This window comes from Sinohyriopsis cumingii, chromosome 7, assembly GCF_028554795.1.
Source record: "Sinohyriopsis cumingii isolate HCF-2022 chromosome 7, ASM2855479v2, whole genome shotgun sequence".
Lineage (NCBI taxonomy): Eukaryota > Metazoa > Mollusca > Bivalvia > Unionida > Unionidae > Sinohyriopsis > Sinohyriopsis cumingii.
This window is the reverse complement of record NC_142967.1, coordinates 46,457,661-46,479,142: the sequence shown is the minus strand read 5'-3', so window position 1 is coordinate 46,479,142 and position 21,482 is coordinate 46,457,661. Positions and strand designations below refer to the sequence as shown.

The following is a 21,482-nucleotide window of genomic DNA, read 5'->3' as shown; positions in this document are numbered from 1 at the left end:
CAGAAAATCGTTCAAATAAACCTCTGTAGGATCATATCAACATGTTGTATATCTTTTCAGCTCTAGCAAGGAATTCTAGTTTTGTAAAATGATGCATATAATTATGAATTCAGTTTTACGAAATGAAACCCAAGATAGTTGCATATGACTTTAGAGCCGCAACAATGATTTATTTCATTTTACCTCCATTTTCTGCTGAACAACTTCAAATGGTGATAGAGAGTAAGATGTTATGACCCGAACATAACATTTATTCATGGAAAAGGATGCATTTTAGTTTTATGCTGCATGATGCATGCTGTTTTGAATAAGCTGTCACATTCATGCCCAGTTTTTAGAAAATGGCTTTGTTCCAAAATACTTCATTGATATACTGTATGTGACATGTGGCCGCATGTTTCGATTTTGATTAAAAAATATTTTAACAGGTCTTTATTTGAAAATTTGCATTAAAACTTCCATAATGACAGGTAACCGCGCAATTGTATCGCTATACATATTCAAGAGCTCAGGTGTGCCATAAAAGTGCCTGCAAGTAATATAAAACTCTTAAATTGACTTCACAAGGATGATTTGCTCTACTTAATTTAGCTTCTGGCAGTTTAATTATTTATGTACATGTATTTATGTTTCCTTGTCATTAGTAAAAACATTTATCTCGCTTGCGAGACGAGAACTGAGTTGCCATGGTTTACAATAAGTTATAATTTTCGAATTTTTTGATTTAAATTGTTTGGAAAGCTTGAATGTTTTCTTTACAGGTTATTCATCTAATATGTACCCATCTAAATCTGAAATTTATATGTTGCTTCTAATACGAAACGAAATTTTCTGCAGAAAAATGAATAAGATAAAATAGGCACTGAAATCAAGCTTTCCTACACTTCGAAGCCATATTTCGTTTGTATTGAAATGATCAGAGGCAGCGGCGGTTCTCGAAGGGGAATTGAGATTTTCTTATCCAATTCAATATTTTGCTTTGTCGAAGTAAGTCTGGTTTCGTTTTCACTATCTGATCTTATCGGTACAGATGCATTTTATAATTAGAATAGAGCCGTGTTATCAACGATTTAATTTCATCGCATATTCCATCATTGTTGCATGTGTGATTTAGAATGCTATTTGGAATAATCCAGTTAATAGTTTAATTCAAGACACAATTCCCGATTTTCCATCAAAAAGCCATGTTTCCTTGCGCTAAGTTGAAGTGATTGCTGTTCAGATAATCCCCATTCTCTACAGACCAGTGTAAGATTTTTAGACCTCTTTTAACTTATCGCCCTTGAGCGAGAAACTCTTCAACGCGAATATCACTTCCCGGGGCTGTGCAATCAACAATAGCATTTGTGGATAAGGCAAGCGTGTGACGTTTTGAGCATGTATTGACAACACATTTCTTCGAAAGGTATGATTTTATTTTGTATGGTAAAATAATACAAATGATAAAAGGAGTACCATAACGAATTATATTAAAACCGTACGCTGCGATAACACAAACAATATTTTGTTATCTGTTTATATAAAAATTGTCCGAATACAAAATTTTAAAATTAAATAACAGATATCCAATCGGAAGAATATTTAATAAAATTCCAAAAACGTGTCATTACCTATGTTGAATTTTATGATGTCAAACCATAAATAACCCATTGTAACTTTTTTAAAGTAATTAAATTTGACATGAAGAAAGAAATGTATAAAATGTCAAAATAACATTTGGGATGACGAATTCCTTTACCAGTTTCTGTGTGAATTCTTCGGGAAGGATAGACTGACTTCGGTTAAGAAATATTATCACATACGACAGATCACTTTGAAACGTCAACATACAATGACAAATAAGAACAAAATACTAGAGAAAATTTATGTTCGCAAAATTATGAACGAATTAGAATTTGAACGGTGGACTGGGTAGCTACCTATACTGATGTCAAATACCAACAGTTCGCAACTCTTCTGAATATTAAGTGAACCTAGTCAAACCCGTTTTCATCTAAATCATTGATCATTTTGTTTAGACAATCATTTGACTTGTATTATTTATAGAATCCATGCAGTGGCGTACGGAGCTAAAATTCTGCCCGGGGTGGAGGTCTGAGACGCCGCCCTCTGCCTTTTATTTTAGAGCGGGGGCTTCATCAAAGGCTGCATCACCAAATTTTCAAAACAGTGTCCTCCTTTAATCATCTCTATTTCTTTTTCCTTTCCTTTTCGTATCTTTTTTCACTTTTCCTGTTATCCCTCTTTTTGCCGCTTACAGAAAGTATATGCTTGTTCATGGTATACCAGACTGTGCCTTTGCTACATCTGAAGAATGTGCAGGGTACACGTATGGTTCTGAAGACCAACACGAGTATACCCGACATTCTGTTCCCACATTGACAGTGGTGTACTTCGCACATCCTGTATGACGATTCTAAAGTTTACATCTGATCCTTTATTAGGCATTTGTATCCATTTATCTACATACATTTACAATATAACATAACAGTCATTTGTTTTGAGATAAAAGAAATTCTGGAGTATTGCAAGCATGTTTACAAATGTTTTTGCTCTATTCATAGTGGAAGACCATATAATCATGTAACTGGAAATATTTTTCATTCGTGCCTTAACATAAGCAGAATTAATTTGTATCATTATTGTCTCCAGTGAATCATTCAGACTGGAATTTATTTCTTCACATTATTCAATTCAAGTGAATTTTCTCAAGAAAGATCAAGTGAGTTTTCTAAACAAATACGGAGTGCTCATAAATAATACCCTTTTACAGAGACTTTTAATGGGATTTACAGTGAATTCAAACCTGGAACTATATTACTCTGTTTCAACAAATAAACTGTTGGTACAAAAACAAAATACAAACTTCCACATGCACATCAACACCTTCAGCGGTGGGCCTATTTTGGATTTCTACTAAAGTTTATTCAGAACTTTACATTATTAGGACTTGTGTCTGTAATGCTATGATTATTTTGGAACTTAATCCGCAATAATGTAAGTTTCTTTTAAAATTTTCACTTAATTATAAATTATTTGTTGAATTTTGCAATGTTTGTTGCTCTTCACTTTTTTTGTTACTTATTGTAAGAGCATAGACTTGTAACATCGCTCAGCATTAATAGGTTAGTATTAGGCCTGGTCGACTTGGTGTCAGGATAATCTGACTAGGTGGGACATGGTGCCACATGTATGCGGTATGGTGCATGTTTCGTTATGTAAATGTATTTACGTTTGAAGAATAACTATGCATGTAACTATTCACACTAAACACAGTCCAACTGCAAAACACCTATAAAGACCTAACTATTTACATCCTTCCCAATTTATACATTACTTTATATATCTTTCTAAAACCTTTGAATACTCCAGTTCTCTGAACAAATCATTTTAATCTCGTTAATTTATGGTAAAACCCAAAATTCGCGAAACTAATCACCAAGGTCAAAATAAAATAATTGCCTTTTCGTCTTCGTTACACAACGGTAGAAAACTGCCAATGACTTGTTCCGAAATTGGTCAAACTTCAGTACGCATGAAAGTGTCAGTGAATATGGCCTTTATACTGGACACATCAGTCCATGTTTATCATTTAGTCTGTCGGATACTAAACATGAACGAAAACGTTTCCAATGTCAAGCACAAAATACAAGACGGCCTTCGAAAACAGAAAATAATGGTAAAATGCAATCTATATATGTAAAAGAAATTCACATGAAGAAAAGTTTATAATCAATCAACATGGCCCACTTCATCGGTGAGGAGATTGTGCTAAGATGATTTTAAATAGTTGTGGCCGATAATTTCATACTAAATGCAAATTTTATTTAAATTACAGCAGCTGTTTAACGTCCGTAATATTTAGGGATTTGGTTTGTAATCAATTATGGAAAAAAAAACTTAAAGAACAGCCATATTAATGGTGACAAATACATGAAATCCACAGAAAGATCAGACAGTGCAGTTGAATTGAATAACATCAAAATGGAAGTATGACACTTTTAGCATCTTGTTTAAAGGGAAAATCTGGAGGATCTAGTATTTTGAAGTAGGAAAAGACCGAGGATGTATCACATGGGCAAATTATTCTTTCTTCAAACATAAGAGAACAATTTCAGGATTATATTTAATAGGCTTGGATATTTAGAGATGCTGGTTAAACTACAGTGCCTGTACGAAGAACAAAGTTCCAGAGGAATGCTAAATACCATTGAAAACGTTTTATTGCGAATTGAAAAATATCCGAGGTAATCGGGTTGCAAATAATGTAGAGTAGTGAGCCGTATGAGCAACATTATTCGAATTATGTCGAGAATTATACCAACAAAGTAAAACTGATTATTCATCAGAGAAGGAATAAATACGATTGCGATGTTTTGTCAGTGCTATAGACTTTGGCAACTCAGGTATAGTATGTATGACCTTTAATGTTCAAACGTGTGAAAAATAGATTGAAAAGTTACAAACAAGTAAACAAACCAGAAAAATAAACACTCAGCGACACAAATAAAACTGCATTGAAAAGTATTGAAAGTAAACGAGGCAAATAAATGAACATCTAACATATTTGGAAAAACATCGAAGAAAAAAATGTAATCGAAAGTTTAAAAAATTGCTATGAAAGGAAAAGGTTGAAACGATTGCTGGTATAACCACGGCAATAATTATGATTATTTAAATTGTTGTTCTGTCTTAAAAATTTTAAAACGTCTATTTGGGGTTTGAAACGCGATCAGTAATAGTGCTCCATCAGGGGCAACTATGATTTGTTCGCTGAAAAATTAGAAATGGCTTATAAATATTGGTAACTGTTGAATTAGCAAATACAACAACAAAAACATTCTTTGGAATTGATGGTGGTGTTACAATTTGGCGTTTAAGCACATGCAAAGCATGACAACAGACTCATAATTGGCTTAGCTGTTGGTTGGTGACGTTTCTAATATGTCGGCACGTCCACATTCTCACGTATTATTTGAACGTCTGAAAACGAATCGCAGTAGCAGATTATTGCCATAGTCTTTTTCTCTGAAAAATTGTCGTCGACCTTGTCTTTTTGCGATCAACAAATTCTATTCATCGATATTAATGAGAGAGTTTTCCAAGTTTATACCCATCTCTGTAAATTCAGAAAATTATGTTGCATTCAGTGGTGCTTTCCATATGCATAACCATGTAATTTTGTAATACAAAATACACTGCCACGAGCTACATAATGCTTTTGAATGTGTTATGCATTTCTAAAATCTTGGCATAATGTTTTCATCTGACTTCTATATTTTGCTACCACTGCATTGGTTTATCAAATAACGTTTTGGCAGTGTCTGTAGTGTAATGTGCAATGTGTGTTTTATAATGTACATCTACCTAAAATAAAAAGTCTCACAAGCCCTTTAACTTTGATTCATCTTGCAAACCTTCGTTTGCTAAGCCGTTGATATAGAAATAAGTCTAACCTGTTTAATTAACTCTGAAAAACTTTAATCTATCAAATGTATTTCCAAAATTCCACATTTGTCCTTTTTAATTTATTCTCCAACAATTTCATATTGCATGCTACATATCTTTTCATGCAATCTTTGCTATCTAATTTAAAAGTGTTGTTATCCAAAGTGGTTTATGGTTTACATGTGAAAAGCTGAGTTTTAGCATTACACATTGTTATCTCGGTAAATAGTAACTAGGTTCCGATGAGTTATCCAATTTATGACCATAAATGGTTGTCTTTTAAAGGTAAAGGTGTACTGTTTTTACAGTTTGTGTTCATTATTATTAGGCTTGAGAAATTTATTCTAGACTTCAGTTTGTATTGCGTATGCAAAGAGCCTCTCACAGCTTTTTATTCACATTGAAATTTAATTGAGTTGCTTTTTCACTCTAAACGTTTCATTTCATCCACTATAATACCATTCACTCTTTCCATTTCTGGCATTATCGTCTGTAACATATCGCACTTCCTGGTTGTTTTGTTTTTGAGATGACAGGCGTTAGTGTTCTTGTACCATTTATTAGGGCAGTGGAATTTCAGGTTTTAGTTGATATAAAAATTTGAAGTAAAAAAAGGAATGTTTAAAATCTTTATTTCCACTCACTGTTCGAGGGGTACTGGATTTAGCTTTGTCATTTAGGTGTAAAAGCTCTTCCAAAATTAAGTGATTTTGGATAATTATGTTATAAATATCTTCAATTTATAAGCCTTAATTGTAGATGTCAGAAATTTGATACAGGAAAATGCATACGTTATGTTGAAATTAAGATAGGATCTTAAATCCCTTCCATTTCTCAGTACGTAAACTTACTCTTCATTACTTTGATCTTCGAAATATGGTTTCAACTTTTGTACATACCTTCCTTTTATATGATTCTTTTTGGTAAAATACGGACTTTCGAGCCTTTAAAATAAAATTGTCAAGTATTTTAAACATTTCCTAGGCATGATCAGAACGCACTTTCTAGACTAATAAGTTGAATAGCATTCAGTATTTTCACTTTGCAACAGATCTTGAAATTACTCTTATAGGGCTGTTTCCAATTTTTAAAGAATCGTTTTAGGTTAGGGCCCTCTGAAAGTGTCGTTAAATGCATTTTGTATCACATTCATTTAACTTTTTCAACCCAGCGGTGTTTCAGAAAGATATCTACCTTTGTAAATATATTTTGTATCTATTGTTGTCTTTTCTATATTCTTGCAATGGCGCCAGTCTGCATCTGAGACTGGCGATTCGTGGCAGATTTTTCAGTGAACCCATCTTTCATCTCTGCTTATTTAGGTTTTATTTATTTTTTTATTTTTATTATTGGTTTGTTTTGTCTAGTTCATTTTTCCCCACCGTTAATTGATATTCATGTAACAATTGGTCCGTCAGGGTCATGGTAATGATGTTTTGAATAATATAATTTGTGTTGCCATGCGAGGTCCATCTTTGTTGCTATGCCATCTCCAGCCAGAGTCGTTAAAAATGAATCAAATCACGCTGTGACTTTTTGTCTTCTTTTTCCTTGGCTTTATTATTGTAACCGTTTTGGTTACTTTTATTTTAAACAATTTAGTTCAATCCTTTCAGACGTATGAACTATATCAGATTATATTTATTTTGTCCATTTCTAGCTTTTAATATACTATGGCGACTTCATAGGCCGTGTCATCATTGTTTGTTTTAGACCGAACTTTGTCCTCCACGAATTATATGTATGTTTTTGCTGAATCAATGTACATTGAAATAATAGAATTTACAAGCTTTATAGATTGTACTTTAAATCATCTGAATAAAAGGTTTGGTATTTACACACACCAAATTAGTAATTTATTCCTTTTTCATACAGAATTGTCTTATTGATCATGTTTTCAAATCTGCTTTGCTAATTATTATATTCTATTAAATGTAATTTGCACCATAATGTCTGAACCACTGCAATATACTTTGTAAGTTCCAAGTTAACAATTTACGTTGTATTCTTTCCTGTGTAACTATGTAACACAACTATCCTTGACCAAACTTGTATTCCGTCGGGACTGGAAAATATAGGCATTATCTATTGGTATTGACATTGTTAATTTCATGTAACACCCAACAGATGTTTCTATATCCTCTCTGAAAACTGCTGAATGCAATACAATGCAGCTTTCTGCCTTTATTTATGAATGTTAAATATCACGTTGATTAGTATTTTCTCTTTTCTAATTTTCTTTATAGGTTGCAGGTCCAGAAATGTTTGAAAATATGTTTAAAAATGTATATTGTATCCATTTGCCGTTACGAATAAACCTTATTCCCACCGTTTACTCGTGCGAATTTAAGATAATCTTCCATTCAAAGAAATTGTATTTCCAAGGAGCACAGAAATAAAATAGACACTCTTCTTGTAAGGAATACATTTCATTAAACTGGCAGTTGCATCTCAGGAATATAGTTTAAACGGACATTTTTGTTTCGAGAAAAGAGATCGCTCCGAAATAAGATATTTTACTGTCATACGGCGTGATTATAAATTGCAAAACAATTTAATTCTGTCGTCGAGTATCTAAATTTAAAGGAAATACAAACTGACACAGAAATTCAGAATAATCAAACTGTCACACATTTCACGTAACTGATATAAAATATATCACATCTGTACAACAGTCTTTAAGAATCCAAAATCAAAATTTCCGTCTGTCGTATAGGATGACCTTGTTAATTTAATCCCTGCTTTCTGCCATTTATTGACCAAGATAAAATTTATTTCAAACTAATGATATTCATATCTTTTGTGTTCACTAGTGTAAATGACATTTTATGAAAACAACCTTAATTAAAAGTGTGTGACATGCCTGCTGATAAATATCAAGTATGCAAATAAAATGTAGGCCGATTTTAATTTATTCTGAACTATAAATGTGAAATGTACAATATATTCTAAATTACACATATTCTGATGGAAGAAGGTGGTGCAGTGTCGTGATACATCCAAGCAGAACAGTTCTTCTTCTGAGATTAGATTTCGGAAATACTTGTCTGGGATTGAACACACGAACAGGCACCATTTCCAGGTAGGATATAATCGGAGCGTATGGGGATTGTTTGAGCAAATTAGCCACGAAACAGAATGTTCATGCATCTATGGAACAATAACAATTCATACGAGTGTGACGTTATACACTTATCACGCTTTCATTTGTATCTATCATTTGCAAACACTAAAAGTTAAAATGCCCGTTTTAACTGCATCGTTTTACGTTACGAAGACAACGCGAATATCTGTATATAAGTGAAAGGGCAATTCTCAGACAAACTCTAAACTAAATACGTGTGTTTCGTTTATTTCAGATCAAATTTAAGCCATATCACAGTGATTGTTATATCTCGGATCAAATCAACACTGATTCTCCCTATGATGAAATTGTATAACCAAATCTATCTGATTCTTTTTTTCTCTGATCAACCTAATCAGTTTGATTCTAAGCTTTTCTTAAACTAAATTATCTGAATAAATGGCTTCTCCCAAAGTTATGTGTTGCAGGTATTTTCCAAATTCACATTCACGAGGATCCCTATATCGTTTTTGTCTACTGTAATTATTTTCATCAGGTTTTGAGAAATTCTGTTATTTTCACTGTTATCAGTCAGTCAATCAACCAATCTGTCTACATGTATGTATGTATGTATGTATGTTTGTATGTATGTATGTGTGTATGTCTGTCTGTATGCATGCATGCATACATGCAATGTATATATGTATGTATATATGTATGTATGTATGTTGTTGTGGGGTTTAACGCCATTTTTCTGCACACGATAAACTCTGCATGGCGAAGAGTATTAATGTATGTATGTATGTATGTATGTTCGTATGTATGTATGTATGTATGTATGTATGTATGTATGTATGCATGCATGTAAGTATGTATGTATGCATGTATTAATTTAACGATAGATTGATCAGTTACTCTTTCAGCTATATCTATCAATCTAACGTCATTTATTAAACACACACCAATTTCATGAAAACTCCTAGATCGATTACAAGCGGACACTGACGCGCTTTCTAAATCTGGCTGAAAATTGTCTAGTACAACGGGTAATATTTTACCTTTTTCACTAGGACGACTGTAGGGTTATCGTGCGTATAATAACAGTGTGGAAAATTACATCTCCTTTGTTGCCATCGGAGCCTAATAACTCAAAGCCAGTAGTTCTAAACTTATAAAAGCAGAATGAATGTTGAGAAAAAAATAATCCACAAGAACTGTGAATGTTTATTACGATGCAAACTGATATTTTTATGTGACACTGACAAATATCTGTTGTTTTCACCCCTACATTTGTTTTACAGCTGCATGACCTTTCTCCTTGCTTCCTTCTTTACCTCTAAGTCCATTCTGTCATTTTAAAAATAATTAAGTTTCCATCCAATTTTCTGAATAGTGTAACATGTAGCAAGAGAAAACATAGACATAAATCCTATCATATTTTTTCTCTTTTGAAGAAAGATCCTAACAATGCAAGTCATAATTTGCTCTATTGAAACAATATGCATATTAAAAATTGCACGTGTTCTATTGTAGAAAATTCCGGGATTTATGTGAATCTTCATCTGTAACCTTACTTATGCTAAAATAGACAATCAGGCACTTTCAGCTCACAACGTCATAACAGGGAAGTTTACAAGATTTAGACCTCGTTCAGACACTTAATCATTCACACTTTAAAAACAAATGAGTAAATTTTGATTCTGGGTTTTAAACGAAAGATTTCTTTTACGGCTAAAATAATGTTTCCTAACTTAGAACCAGACTCTCATAGCTTCTGAAGCAATATAATCTTCTGTGTTGAAACACAAGCGAAAAAACTACAGTCTAATTGATCATGAAGGTACAATCTAGGTACTGCAGCTATAAGCAAAATCATAGACTCGTCTCATCAAATCGGGTTAAAATGTTAATTCAAGTACACGAGTATAGAAAGAAATTATGTTTATCACATAATCAGCAGAGACTGTGTTTATGTTTTAAAAACTACAATAGGACACTAATACGGTAAGCAAGTACGTCATTTTGTTAGAACATATACAAAGTAAAATATGACGTATACAATCTTTAACCCGATGAAAAATATAAGGGATCTAAAGTGGAAAAGAAGTAAATTTTATGATTAATTATACAACAATCTCTCTGTAGTTAGATTCCCACCACTTGTACGCTGGACTAGTTACCAGCATATGAGTATTTGAATCCAGTTTATAAACTGGTCAAAGAATATAAATGAGATAACAAAATGACTTGGTAATGCATACCATTCATACGTTAATATGGTAAATTTTCTGTAATTTATATCTCTTGGATGAAATTTCCAAACAAGAAAAATGACAGCAGGCGCACTCCAACTAATAGCTCTCCATTGGCCCCAGAGAATATGTCGTCTGAACTTGAAGCCTCAGTCAAAGCTTGAACGCAATGTCGGACCATTGGCAATAATTAAAGTTTTCCAGGACCAACAATTTCAATACACAGTTGTCTCTTTCATTCGGCTGAAGAATGCTTCTGGATAGACAGAAAATAGACCACTGATCGTCCTGTGTCCTTTATCGCTCAGTAGTTATTACCAACTTTTTTATAGTCAGACAATGGTCAATCAACATGAACAAAAAGACTTCTTTTTAGACAAGGCAGCAAAGTTAAAAGGGATTAAAATTATAGAAGAGGCGGTGACAAAGTATTACAACGAATAAAAGCATATGGAAGTGGCTTCAAATGAGGCTATTACAAAAGAAAAAAGAAATAATGACCTCAACATCATATTTTTCTATTGTGATCGGTTGCCAGGAAAAATACCGTTTAGAACAAAGCTACATATTTTAAGTGTGACAACGAAAACACTATTACAGAAAGACGGTTCATTATTTTAAAACTCGTACTAAGAGTAGCTGAATTGCATGTTTGTATTTGAAATAATTTCTGAATTCCTAAATGTGGTGCATTCACCTATACGTCGTAATAAAAGAGGTAACAGAGTAATGTAAGCGCCATTTATCTGGTGTGTATGGCAAGGATGATCGTTGCAAAATTAATTAATGATGTAAAAAATAAAAATAAAAAACTAGTTTACTATCTCAAGCAGATTATCTTATGTCACAAATAATGACTGTTATGAAGTACAGCAATGACCCTGCACATTTTTTGTAACTTTTACAAGAAAAACCGTGTACGGTGTCAAGTGATGAAAATAGTTGTGATAGACACGAGGTATAATACTTATGTGTCAGACTTTTACATAGTCACAGTGTGTCTGGTTTGAATGGTTGCACGAGCTATTAATTAGGACTGACAGGTGTGATTTGACTGGTTACACGATGAATTAGGCAAATATTACTATTGCCATAAACGAAATTAGCTCTAGCATGCATAATCGCTGGTTGGAAATATTTATCAACTTATCTGGGTCCTTTATATGATTCGATTAGGCAGACGTTAATCTGTAAGTTGACATTATTGTCTTTTTGTCACGATCTGCATGTATCAATACACCGTACGGCAAAGAAATTGTTTTCGTTTCATCAAGTTAAGGTCCATAAGGTGCACAAAAATAAATTTGGTCATGAAGTGTCTTTATAAAAGAAAGATATGTCATTTGCATTATTAATTCAAAGACAGGTGGAAGAGAAAGATGGAACATACTTAGCGCTAGGAATTGCCCAAGGTAGGTAGGAAATATATTTGTTTCTGACCGAGTAAAATAAATCATGATTAAGCTACTTGAGTAATTCTGTTGGATAAAATTTTTCATTCTCTTTCTGGATGATTTGATTAATTCGTCTCATGTCTCCTTCGTGTGCACGTGTATAGTTTTGTTAATGCAGTTACTATTTATCAATCTATAACTTTAATTAAATTCTAAACATGAGAGAGATTTAATCAAACTAATTTTAAGTTAAAGTCACTACAAGTATATTAGAAAAAGAAACATTTGAAGATAATGTCTAATGTTGTATATATGTAATATTGGTTCTGTAACACAGATTAAATTACTGCAACTTATTTGAGGTGTTTATTTAAATTCACAATTGTTGATATAGAAATAGCTGAAAAATGTGATAAGTTTTCATTAAAAATGAAACTATCGTTCTTTAACTATTATTTCAACATTTAAAGTCACGGAAATCCTCCACCCCTTTCAAATTTACCACTCATATCGGCATTTATATGTCAGTACATATTCAAGTAATTTAAATAATGATAAAACATGTAGTGGGGTGGCTATTTTAGGTGTAGAAAAGAAGCGCGTATTTCTTCATAATAAATATATACAAATAATCTTTTCAGGGTGAAATGTTTCTCGTTTTTCGTATAACAAATTATGCAGGGTATACGTGCACTTCTGAAAATAAAAAAAGTGTTTTCTGTCACTTCCCTTTTTCAACAATTCTGTAATTTGTTTTAGTTCTTGCAAGAATTGTTTTGTTGCTTTGGAGTCAAGATAACCATTTATACTTAAAATATATTTTATCACTCTGTTAAATCTTCGCTTTTTTGTTACAGCCTTTGTTTTCACAAAAGGCCCATCACCCAGGCCATTTTTATTGCACAAAAGCACGATCTTTCTTCTAGAGGTTGTTTATCCATTTTCCTATCTCAACTGGTAAATCATGATTTGAAGATCTAAATTTAGTAATATGAATAATCCTAAAAATTGAAGTTACTTTTGTAAAAATATATGAAGAGTACAAATGTTGATCCCAATTTCAGGTTTGAAGATACATTTCAGATGATTAGTTCTGTACCGTATGTATATGCCATCGAAAATTTCGGAATGATCGCATATACCATAGACAATGGCTATATGGTGCATACTAAAGACAATGTTTAGGAAATATAAACTTTATGAATTGCACAAAACCTTTAAAGAATGCACACATTAAAATATATTTAAAAATGAAGTACAACGAAATAAAATCTAAAAAGTAAAGATGTTAAAATTATGTACAAGGTACATAAAATAAAATAAATGAAACAGGTAATATCTTTAACACACATGGTCAAAATTTGATTTTACAACCAACGATACTTAAAGCCATTCTACATCATATCACATATTATGACATTATGTATTACTACATCATATCATCTATTATTACATCATATTATATATTATTACATCATGCCTTCTATAACTACATCATATTCATTATTACATCATGTCATCTATTATTACATCATATTATATATTATTACATCATGCCTTCTATAACTACATCATATTCATTATTACATCATGTCATCTATTAAAACATTATATTATCTATTATAACATCATGTCTTCTATTACTACCTCATGTCAACATTACATCATGCCATCTATTTGTAAATCATATCATCTATTATTACACAATGAATTACTTTTATATACATAATTCCTTTGTATTTATTAATTTGCATCATAATTTAACAATATTAGCTTTCAAATGAACTATAAGCGGTTTAGTTTGCGGCGCAATGGGGTGGGAGGGGAATTGTACCCAGGGCGCCAAGTATATTTTACACCTTAAATTTGTATAGTGCTGTACCTCACCCCCAGCGTAGGGAGTAGAATATTAACAAAATATATTTATAGGGATTGGGGCTGGAGGACGGAGGTTGGCAACTAACATGTCAATTGTTCTCTTTGGCAAAGTATAGAAACCACTAAAAACCACTGCCCCCGGGCGCCTCGGTAGGGGGCACCTTCGCACTAGAACTAGTATGAGTGAGGCATCTGAGCAGCTAATTCAAAGTGTAGGTTATCTTGATATATTTTGCACAAAAGGAAGTATGCCTTGATCTGTAAAACGTTAAATTGTATAAGTAATAAAAAAGATGATAACTTGATTTATATTTATACATAACCTAAGATGGACATATTTGTGTCGAAAATATTTATTCATGTTACAAATCAACTTCATTGTTTATCTTTTTCTTATATTAGACACATAACTATTAATTTGGAAGTGTATATATTAAACTTCAGTATTTCATATGAATATTTCTACCCGAAAATGCCAACTAGATGCATTTAGCCAGTTTCATCAGTTCATTGACATTATGTAGCCTTACTATCTAAATACGTTCTACTAAAATAAAACTATGTGATAAAAAATCTCAGATGGGTAATGATTTAATATTACATTTATGAAATTCGTTAAATAATGTCCAGCTTTTGTGAGTCATTTCATAAATTCAATATTAAATCGTTACCCATTTGAGATTCTCTATATACGTACTACTATATTTTCGTGAAACGTCAAACAAGGGAGACAACTCAAGTTTTCATTTAGATTCTATAATTATCCACTTCCGTATAGAATTGATAAAATTTCTGTTTTAAAACCCTAAAAGCACAAATTGATGTTTACCGACTTTAACATGTACACGTACCATTGTCAAAGTAACAATGTTGTTATAATTAAAAGAAAAGTATTTGTGTTAATAGATCATTTAGGAGTCCAAAGTACGGTTCATTTATAATTCTATAATCTAAAAGATAATCATCACTACAGTCAAAGTTACATATGTCAATGGGGAACACACATACACACAAACGAACAATACAACCGTTAAAGTGGCTAATAGCTTTAACAATTTTTTACCGTTAAGAATGATCGAAAACGAATATATTTTGCATATTTGTAGATTTTTGTTATTATAGGAAATTGAGAAGACAGTATTTACTGCCCATGCTCAAATATAGAAATAGTTCATATGCAGTTATTGCTCATGGCTGAATATAGAAATATTTACCATGCTATCGTTGCTCATGGCTGAATATAGAAATATTTACCATGCTATCGTTGCTCATGGCTGAATATAGAAATATTTACCATGCTATCGTTGCTCATGGCTGAATATAGAAATATTTACCATGATGTTATTGCTCAATGCCGAATGTAAAAAAATTATAAACATTAAGTCGGGAAATTCGAGGATAATTATTTTTACTCATTGTCTAAATTTATATAGCTAGTGCAACATAAAAGGTTAGAAAAATAGCTAATTTTGTTTAAGTAAGTGACGATTAAATTGCATTCTAGCACTAATAGAACTGAAGATAATTTGGTTCTTGTATATCTTGTAAACTTAATGGTAAATGTATTTTGTTTTGTATATACCTGTTATATTTAATACTCAGTAGAATTATTTTACGTAATCTCTGCAGTATGACATATTTTTGCTTCTCGCATCCTCGCGTATTTAGGTATAAATTGCTTGTTCAAGTCAGTGCTAAAGAAAGCTTGCAATCTGTTAGGTTCTATTCTGTTCTTGTATTGCAAGATCCTAATTACGCGAAAATGGTAGACATTCTTTCACCTACGGTTTATTTTACAGCTTTTTTGTCGGAATATAAAGAATCACATGCACTTTTAGAGTTGGAAGAGCCTTGTCATTTCTAACTGATTCTTTGATAAGGAAAGTCATGTCTACAATGCACTAGTCTTATTCCAATGCGTAAGCGTATATTTACTTGCAAAAATAGGGTTTAATTCGCGATAAACTAACTTTGCTAACCAATTTTGTATAGTATTTCTTACACAACTTAGAAAACAAACAAACAATATAATCGCTTGCATTTAAACTAATTGAATATAAAAAATTCTTTAACAGTTGCAAACAATGATGCAGTCCATTCTTTCGTATTTTAACTCTTTCTATTTGGGATTTTCCTTTGTATAAAATTTACCCAATTATTTGACTAGTTTATCTAAATAGCATATACTATTGTATATTGCTAACTTTCACTGTAATTACATTCTTGTCTTTCTGAATTATTTACCTGCATAATTACTCTACAGTGTGAAAATGTAACACGGCCAAGTTATTAATTGATACTGTACAATGCGCCTGTTTCTCTGCTACGAGAAGGAAATTTGTAAACGGTATGTTCCAGGCCGCCCTTGAATGCGTATGTTTTATGTCTTGTAAACTGTACCACTACAGCTTCATTGGGATTTAAAATTTTGGGATAGGATGTGGACAGCTTGCAGTGGACTACATTTATAGAAATAGTTTCCTTTTCGCGTCCCTGTTGGTGTTGGTAGTTTGTGGGCTTATCGCCGTTTTTCATCACATGATAGGCTATGCATGGCGGCCACTGTATCTGGTAGAAGATACACGACACACGGGAGCTACTGGCAAGTTTTCTCACAAACCCACATTAGCCGAGTCCGAGACTCGAACCCATCTCAGAGGAGAGATAACATTAATCAGTAGAGAACGAGTGCGTAGATCACTCTGCTACCGGAGGCCTCCATCACTGAAGGAGTCGTGGGGATGTAACAATGTTGATGACAGAATATTTGTCATCGAGGACAGAATATTTGTTTAAAAAACAAACACCACTCCCAAAAATTCAAGAAACAAACAAGCAACAAAAAAAACGAACAAAAAAGAAACATTGGTGTTTGCTACTACTTCAGATTTCTGTTGAATTGTGAAAATTATTTAAAAAGCTTCTTTAATTAATTAACTTTAATCTTTCTGTCAATATATAAAGTTATTGGTGTTTCATGATTTGTATCTGTGATTTAACTCCAGATTCTTCTTACTTTGTTGATTCTAAGAGGAACAAACGATAAATTAAAACTCACTTAAATGACAAATCTAAATTTATACCAAGCATAATACATAAAATGCACATATCAGAATTATTTAACCGTCCTGTACGCATCCGAGTCTATTATGTGTCGCTGTAAAACATTAAACTAAGTGGACATAAGGTCAACCTATTGACGAGAATACATAAATCGTTGCACACGCCACGCTTTGATTGACTGGTGTGCTAGGCAAGAACTTGTATAATCCCCATAACAAGTCATGCTATTAACCTTCAACTAGTCAACTAAAATGTCTGACGCCCTAGGCTGACAGCCGGTGCCATATATTTTGAAAAACTAATACGCCCTAACATATAATTTCCTTATGGTTTGAAATATTACTTTGGACAATAATGACAAGACATGTGTCTATCAAAATAAAGAGCTCATTGTGACTATAATAATTAATGAATTAAATTAATGGAAGAAATGTATAATTCATACTTACAGGATTAAACTATATTCACTTAAAATTATTAGATGTTCGCCCCTTTAGCACCCAAAAAATATCCAAATGTAGATGTAAAGTCCTCACCAGTGAGAGTGACTGGTGAACTTGATTTAATTACTATGCCCGAATAAATAGCGCCGGGAACAATTAACTAAATCCAGTCTACCAACCACTAATGCGATGATCAATTACTATTGTGTGGCCCAAATGTGTGGCAACTGTATGTTTAATTGTACTGAATTCATCGAGAGTAAATTGAAAAAAAATCATATCGCCATAGATTTTTTTAATGACCCCCAAAATAGAGCTAAAAGTGTTTTCCTGTCCAACGCATCGATTCCACGGCTCCTATAAAGGATCTTTTTAACATAATGTCCTCAATAATAGCTGAGAGTGTATGTTCCCAGTTCACACAAAAATGCCTCAGCGCCACATTTCCTTTTACGTTTCTAATTCACACAAAGATGCCACAGCGCCGAAATTCCCAATTCACGTATAGATGCCTATGCGCCGCATTTTTTTATGTTCCCGACTGACGCAAAGATGACTCAGCGCCGCATTTTCTTGTATGTTCTCAATTCACGCATAGATGCCTAAGCGCCGCATTTTATTTTATGTTCCCAGTTCGCACACAGATGTCTTAGCTCCGCATTATCTTTAAATCTTTCTTATCTGTAACGTTCTGACTATATTCATTTCTTTGCTTGCAAAAAGCGCATTGTGATCTATGAACGACAATATCCAACTAAATTTCGAAAACAGGTAGCGGAACCTGACATTTAATTTTTGCACCAGATGGCACACGTGTATTACGTATCAACTCTATTAATTTGGAGCATTAGTTAGCTGTGATCAATTTCTCAAAGAAACAAGAGTAATTTTGCCTCGCTTCACATGGTTTGCATTACAAGAAGTAAATGCAAAATATACCACACATAATGTCCAATAACACGTGAAATATTTGTAACGCTTTCACGATCCTTCAGTAGTTAATATTTCTTCCCATTACACTGCATTTGCAAAACTATGCAGATCTGAAATTGGTGTCAATACTACAGGATTTAAATCAAAACTGTTCTTTTTACCTCAAATGGAATCCTCACGAGAAAAGCCAGTACTCTTAAGTGACGAAATACTTCCATCGATGATGGCGTCATGCCATACTGACATTATTTTAGCAACCCAGCGGTATTCTGAAGAATAGATTTTGTAAATTTATTTTATCTGATTGAAATCAGTATAATAATGAATTTAGAAATTGCCCTCTTGGGCGATAATGTTATTCGTTGGCCCTCGTTTTGTGATTGTAGTAGAAGTTATTACCTCTGTCTCTTCACGCCATTGTGATTAAATTAAATCCCGTTTCATATTCACTCCCTCGGGTCAACAAATATCAGCCTTTACCGTCTGGTCTACGTGATGTATGTATACTATAATAAAAGTCACATGGGTCATGTATGTGTATTTACTCATTTTCAATTAAATATAAATTGTTCTGTTAAAATTTAACACTAATTGTCTTTAACCAAAGTCTATTCAATCCTGATTAATGAATGCTCTTCACCTTCATTGTGATCAAGAAACTTCCAGACAAAAATGATTGATCTTTATGGTCTTTTACAATGGTGGCTATGTACTAAACGTTGGTCAAGAAAAGAGCACGTCCAGTGGAATCGTCACTTTATGGATATTACTAATTTGTTTATCAATATGCTTAGCTTTCATTGTGACATCATAGCGCGCGGCAGTCAATCCTGATTGTACTCGATCACACCTTTAGATTCATTTAGTCCAAAAATGTCTACGAACTTTAACATTGATGTTGCCGTATGCACATTTATCAGCGTCTAAATAATGACCTTTTAAAGGAATGTTGGTAAATAAGAATCCAAATGAAGTGAATACTTACCACGTAGAGGTATGTAGAATACAATTCTAAAATATTACACCCATTACCGATATAGTCGATGTTGAATGCCTAAATGACCTGTGTGACTTGTACTATAGTCGTACTGACTCGGATTCAGATACTGCTAAGTTGTTTTAAACTGAACCTTGTATAATTAATGATCTCAACTTCTCATACATTATCATTTCAGCTGAGAGCGAAGGATAAATATGATTGGAAGGTTTGTGCTATTGTTACACTTGGGCCTCGCTTTCGCGAACCCTCCAAGGATACAAATTCCCCGCCAAAGAACTATTCACATCCCGTATCCTGTTGACCGCCCGGTTCCAGTGCCAGTTCCCGTAACGAGGAGAATATACGTACCAAGTCCTCCACAGCATGTACCGACTTATATCCATCACTTTGTGACATCACAGCCAAGAGTTATTTTCTACCGTCATCCCGTACATGGAATAACCGGCTTGTATCAACAAGGCAGCGTGTCTGGTGCCATCCCTATGGGAGGAATCTCCAGCGGACAGGTGTTCGGACAAGGTACCGGCGGCTTCAGTGGAGTCGGTGGCATCGGTCATTCTGTCTACCCCGTGGGACCTGGACAGAGGCACATGGGAACTGGATTCCATGGACAGGGCAGCACGTTTGTTGGGCAAGGTGGATTCGGGGGCATCTTTAACTCAGTCTCTAATATCGGTGGAGGATTCCGGGGCGTCTCTTTAGGACCCAGCATGACAGCCGGAGGTGCTGGAATGGGAGGTGCTGGAATGGGTGGAGGAATTTCGGTCGGAGGGAGTGCAAGAGGAGCGGTAGGTGCTGGAATGGGTGGTGGAATGTCGGTCGCCGGTGGTGCAGGAGGAGCAGGAGCAGGGTTTACAGGAACAAATACCAATGCTTTTAATCTCGCCCAAGCTAGATCCATGATTCAGTCTGGTAATACAGGTGGTGTCGCTTCCAATAATGGAATCTTTAGAGTAGTACATAACAGTGTTCGATTCCTCGGTAATGGGGCAAATGTGGGTGCCGGCAGTGGCGGGGCGGGTTCGGGCGGCCAAAGGGAGTTCGAAGGAAACGGAGGTTTAGCTGTTAACCTTGGTGGCTTAATCAGAGGGTTTGTTGGCAGCTCCGTGGGAGGTCATAGTAGCAGCAGCGGCAGCGGAGGCGGAGGTGGCGGTAGCGGTGGTGGTGTTGCCCACGGAGGTGACAGCAATGGCAATGGTTACTACAGGAGCTTCTGGTCGCATTTCGACGACGATGATGATGATTAAATCATGTCTATTTTACAAATTAGTAACAATAACTGAAAATGCAAGACGCAGGACTGTTAATTACCATTTGGTGGAAAATGTATCTTGAATGAAAAGAAAATTGAATGGAAATGTGTAGCTTCTATTTTCATTTTAAGAGTATAAGTAGAGATACGAGAATAATGTTATATTTAAAAAGGGACTCTTGCTAATCATTTATCATGCAAGAATAACTACTACTGAAAGATATGTACATTAAAGCAAATGTTTTTGATTGGAGGAGAAAATGCTAATTAGTGTAACTTTTGTTAGAGCTATTGTGGTAAAGATTGATTCGTTTGCACAGAGTGCAACAAGTAACATATTATTTCATTTTATTGGTACGATGTAAAAGATAGGAATAAAATATATTTAAGTAGATTTTATTTTGATGTCAAATGTGCAATTTAATTGGTCACATTACAAACTACCTTTAAAGTCTTTTCGTTCTTCTCATATATAAATATACCTCACAAAAACCTACAACAACGAAAAATGCAGGAAACATACACAATTAACCTTAGAAAAGCACAAACGCAATTAATAATAATAATAATAATAATAATAACAATAACAACAACGATACTACTACTACTACTAGAAGAAGAAGCAGGAGAAAAAGAAATAAAAAGAAAGAAAGGAAGAAAGAAAAAAGAATGAAAATTATAAGAAAATGCGAGAACATTTATATCATAGACTGGCCTGATGTTTCGAGAAAGGATGAAAGTCAAAACATAGGTCT

The 21,482-nt window shown here is 33.6% G+C and overlaps 1 protein-coding gene across 2 annotated transcripts; it reads left to right on the top strand.

The window, feature by feature from the left end:
• Window positions 1-1,287: 1,287 nt before the first annotated feature.
• Window positions 1,288-21,121, top strand: LOC149795141 (uncharacterized). Of its 2 annotated transcripts, none has more exons than XM_089964853.1 (2): window positions 1,288-1,405; window positions 19,651-21,121. In XM_089964853.1, exon 2 carries the CDS (start codon window positions 19,670-19,672, stop codon window positions 20,720-20,722), a length of 1,053 nt encoding a protein of 350 aa, XP_089820979.1. In that variant the 5' UTR covers window positions 1,288-1,405; window positions 19,651-19,669; the 3' UTR covers window positions 20,723-21,121. The 2 variants fall into 2 exon arrangements, with proteins under 2 accessions (XP_089820979.1, XP_089820978.1); XM_089964852.1 differs by lacking the exon at window positions 1,288-1,405 and adding an exon at window positions 8,377-8,530.
• Window positions 21,122-21,482: the final 361 nt, after the last annotated feature.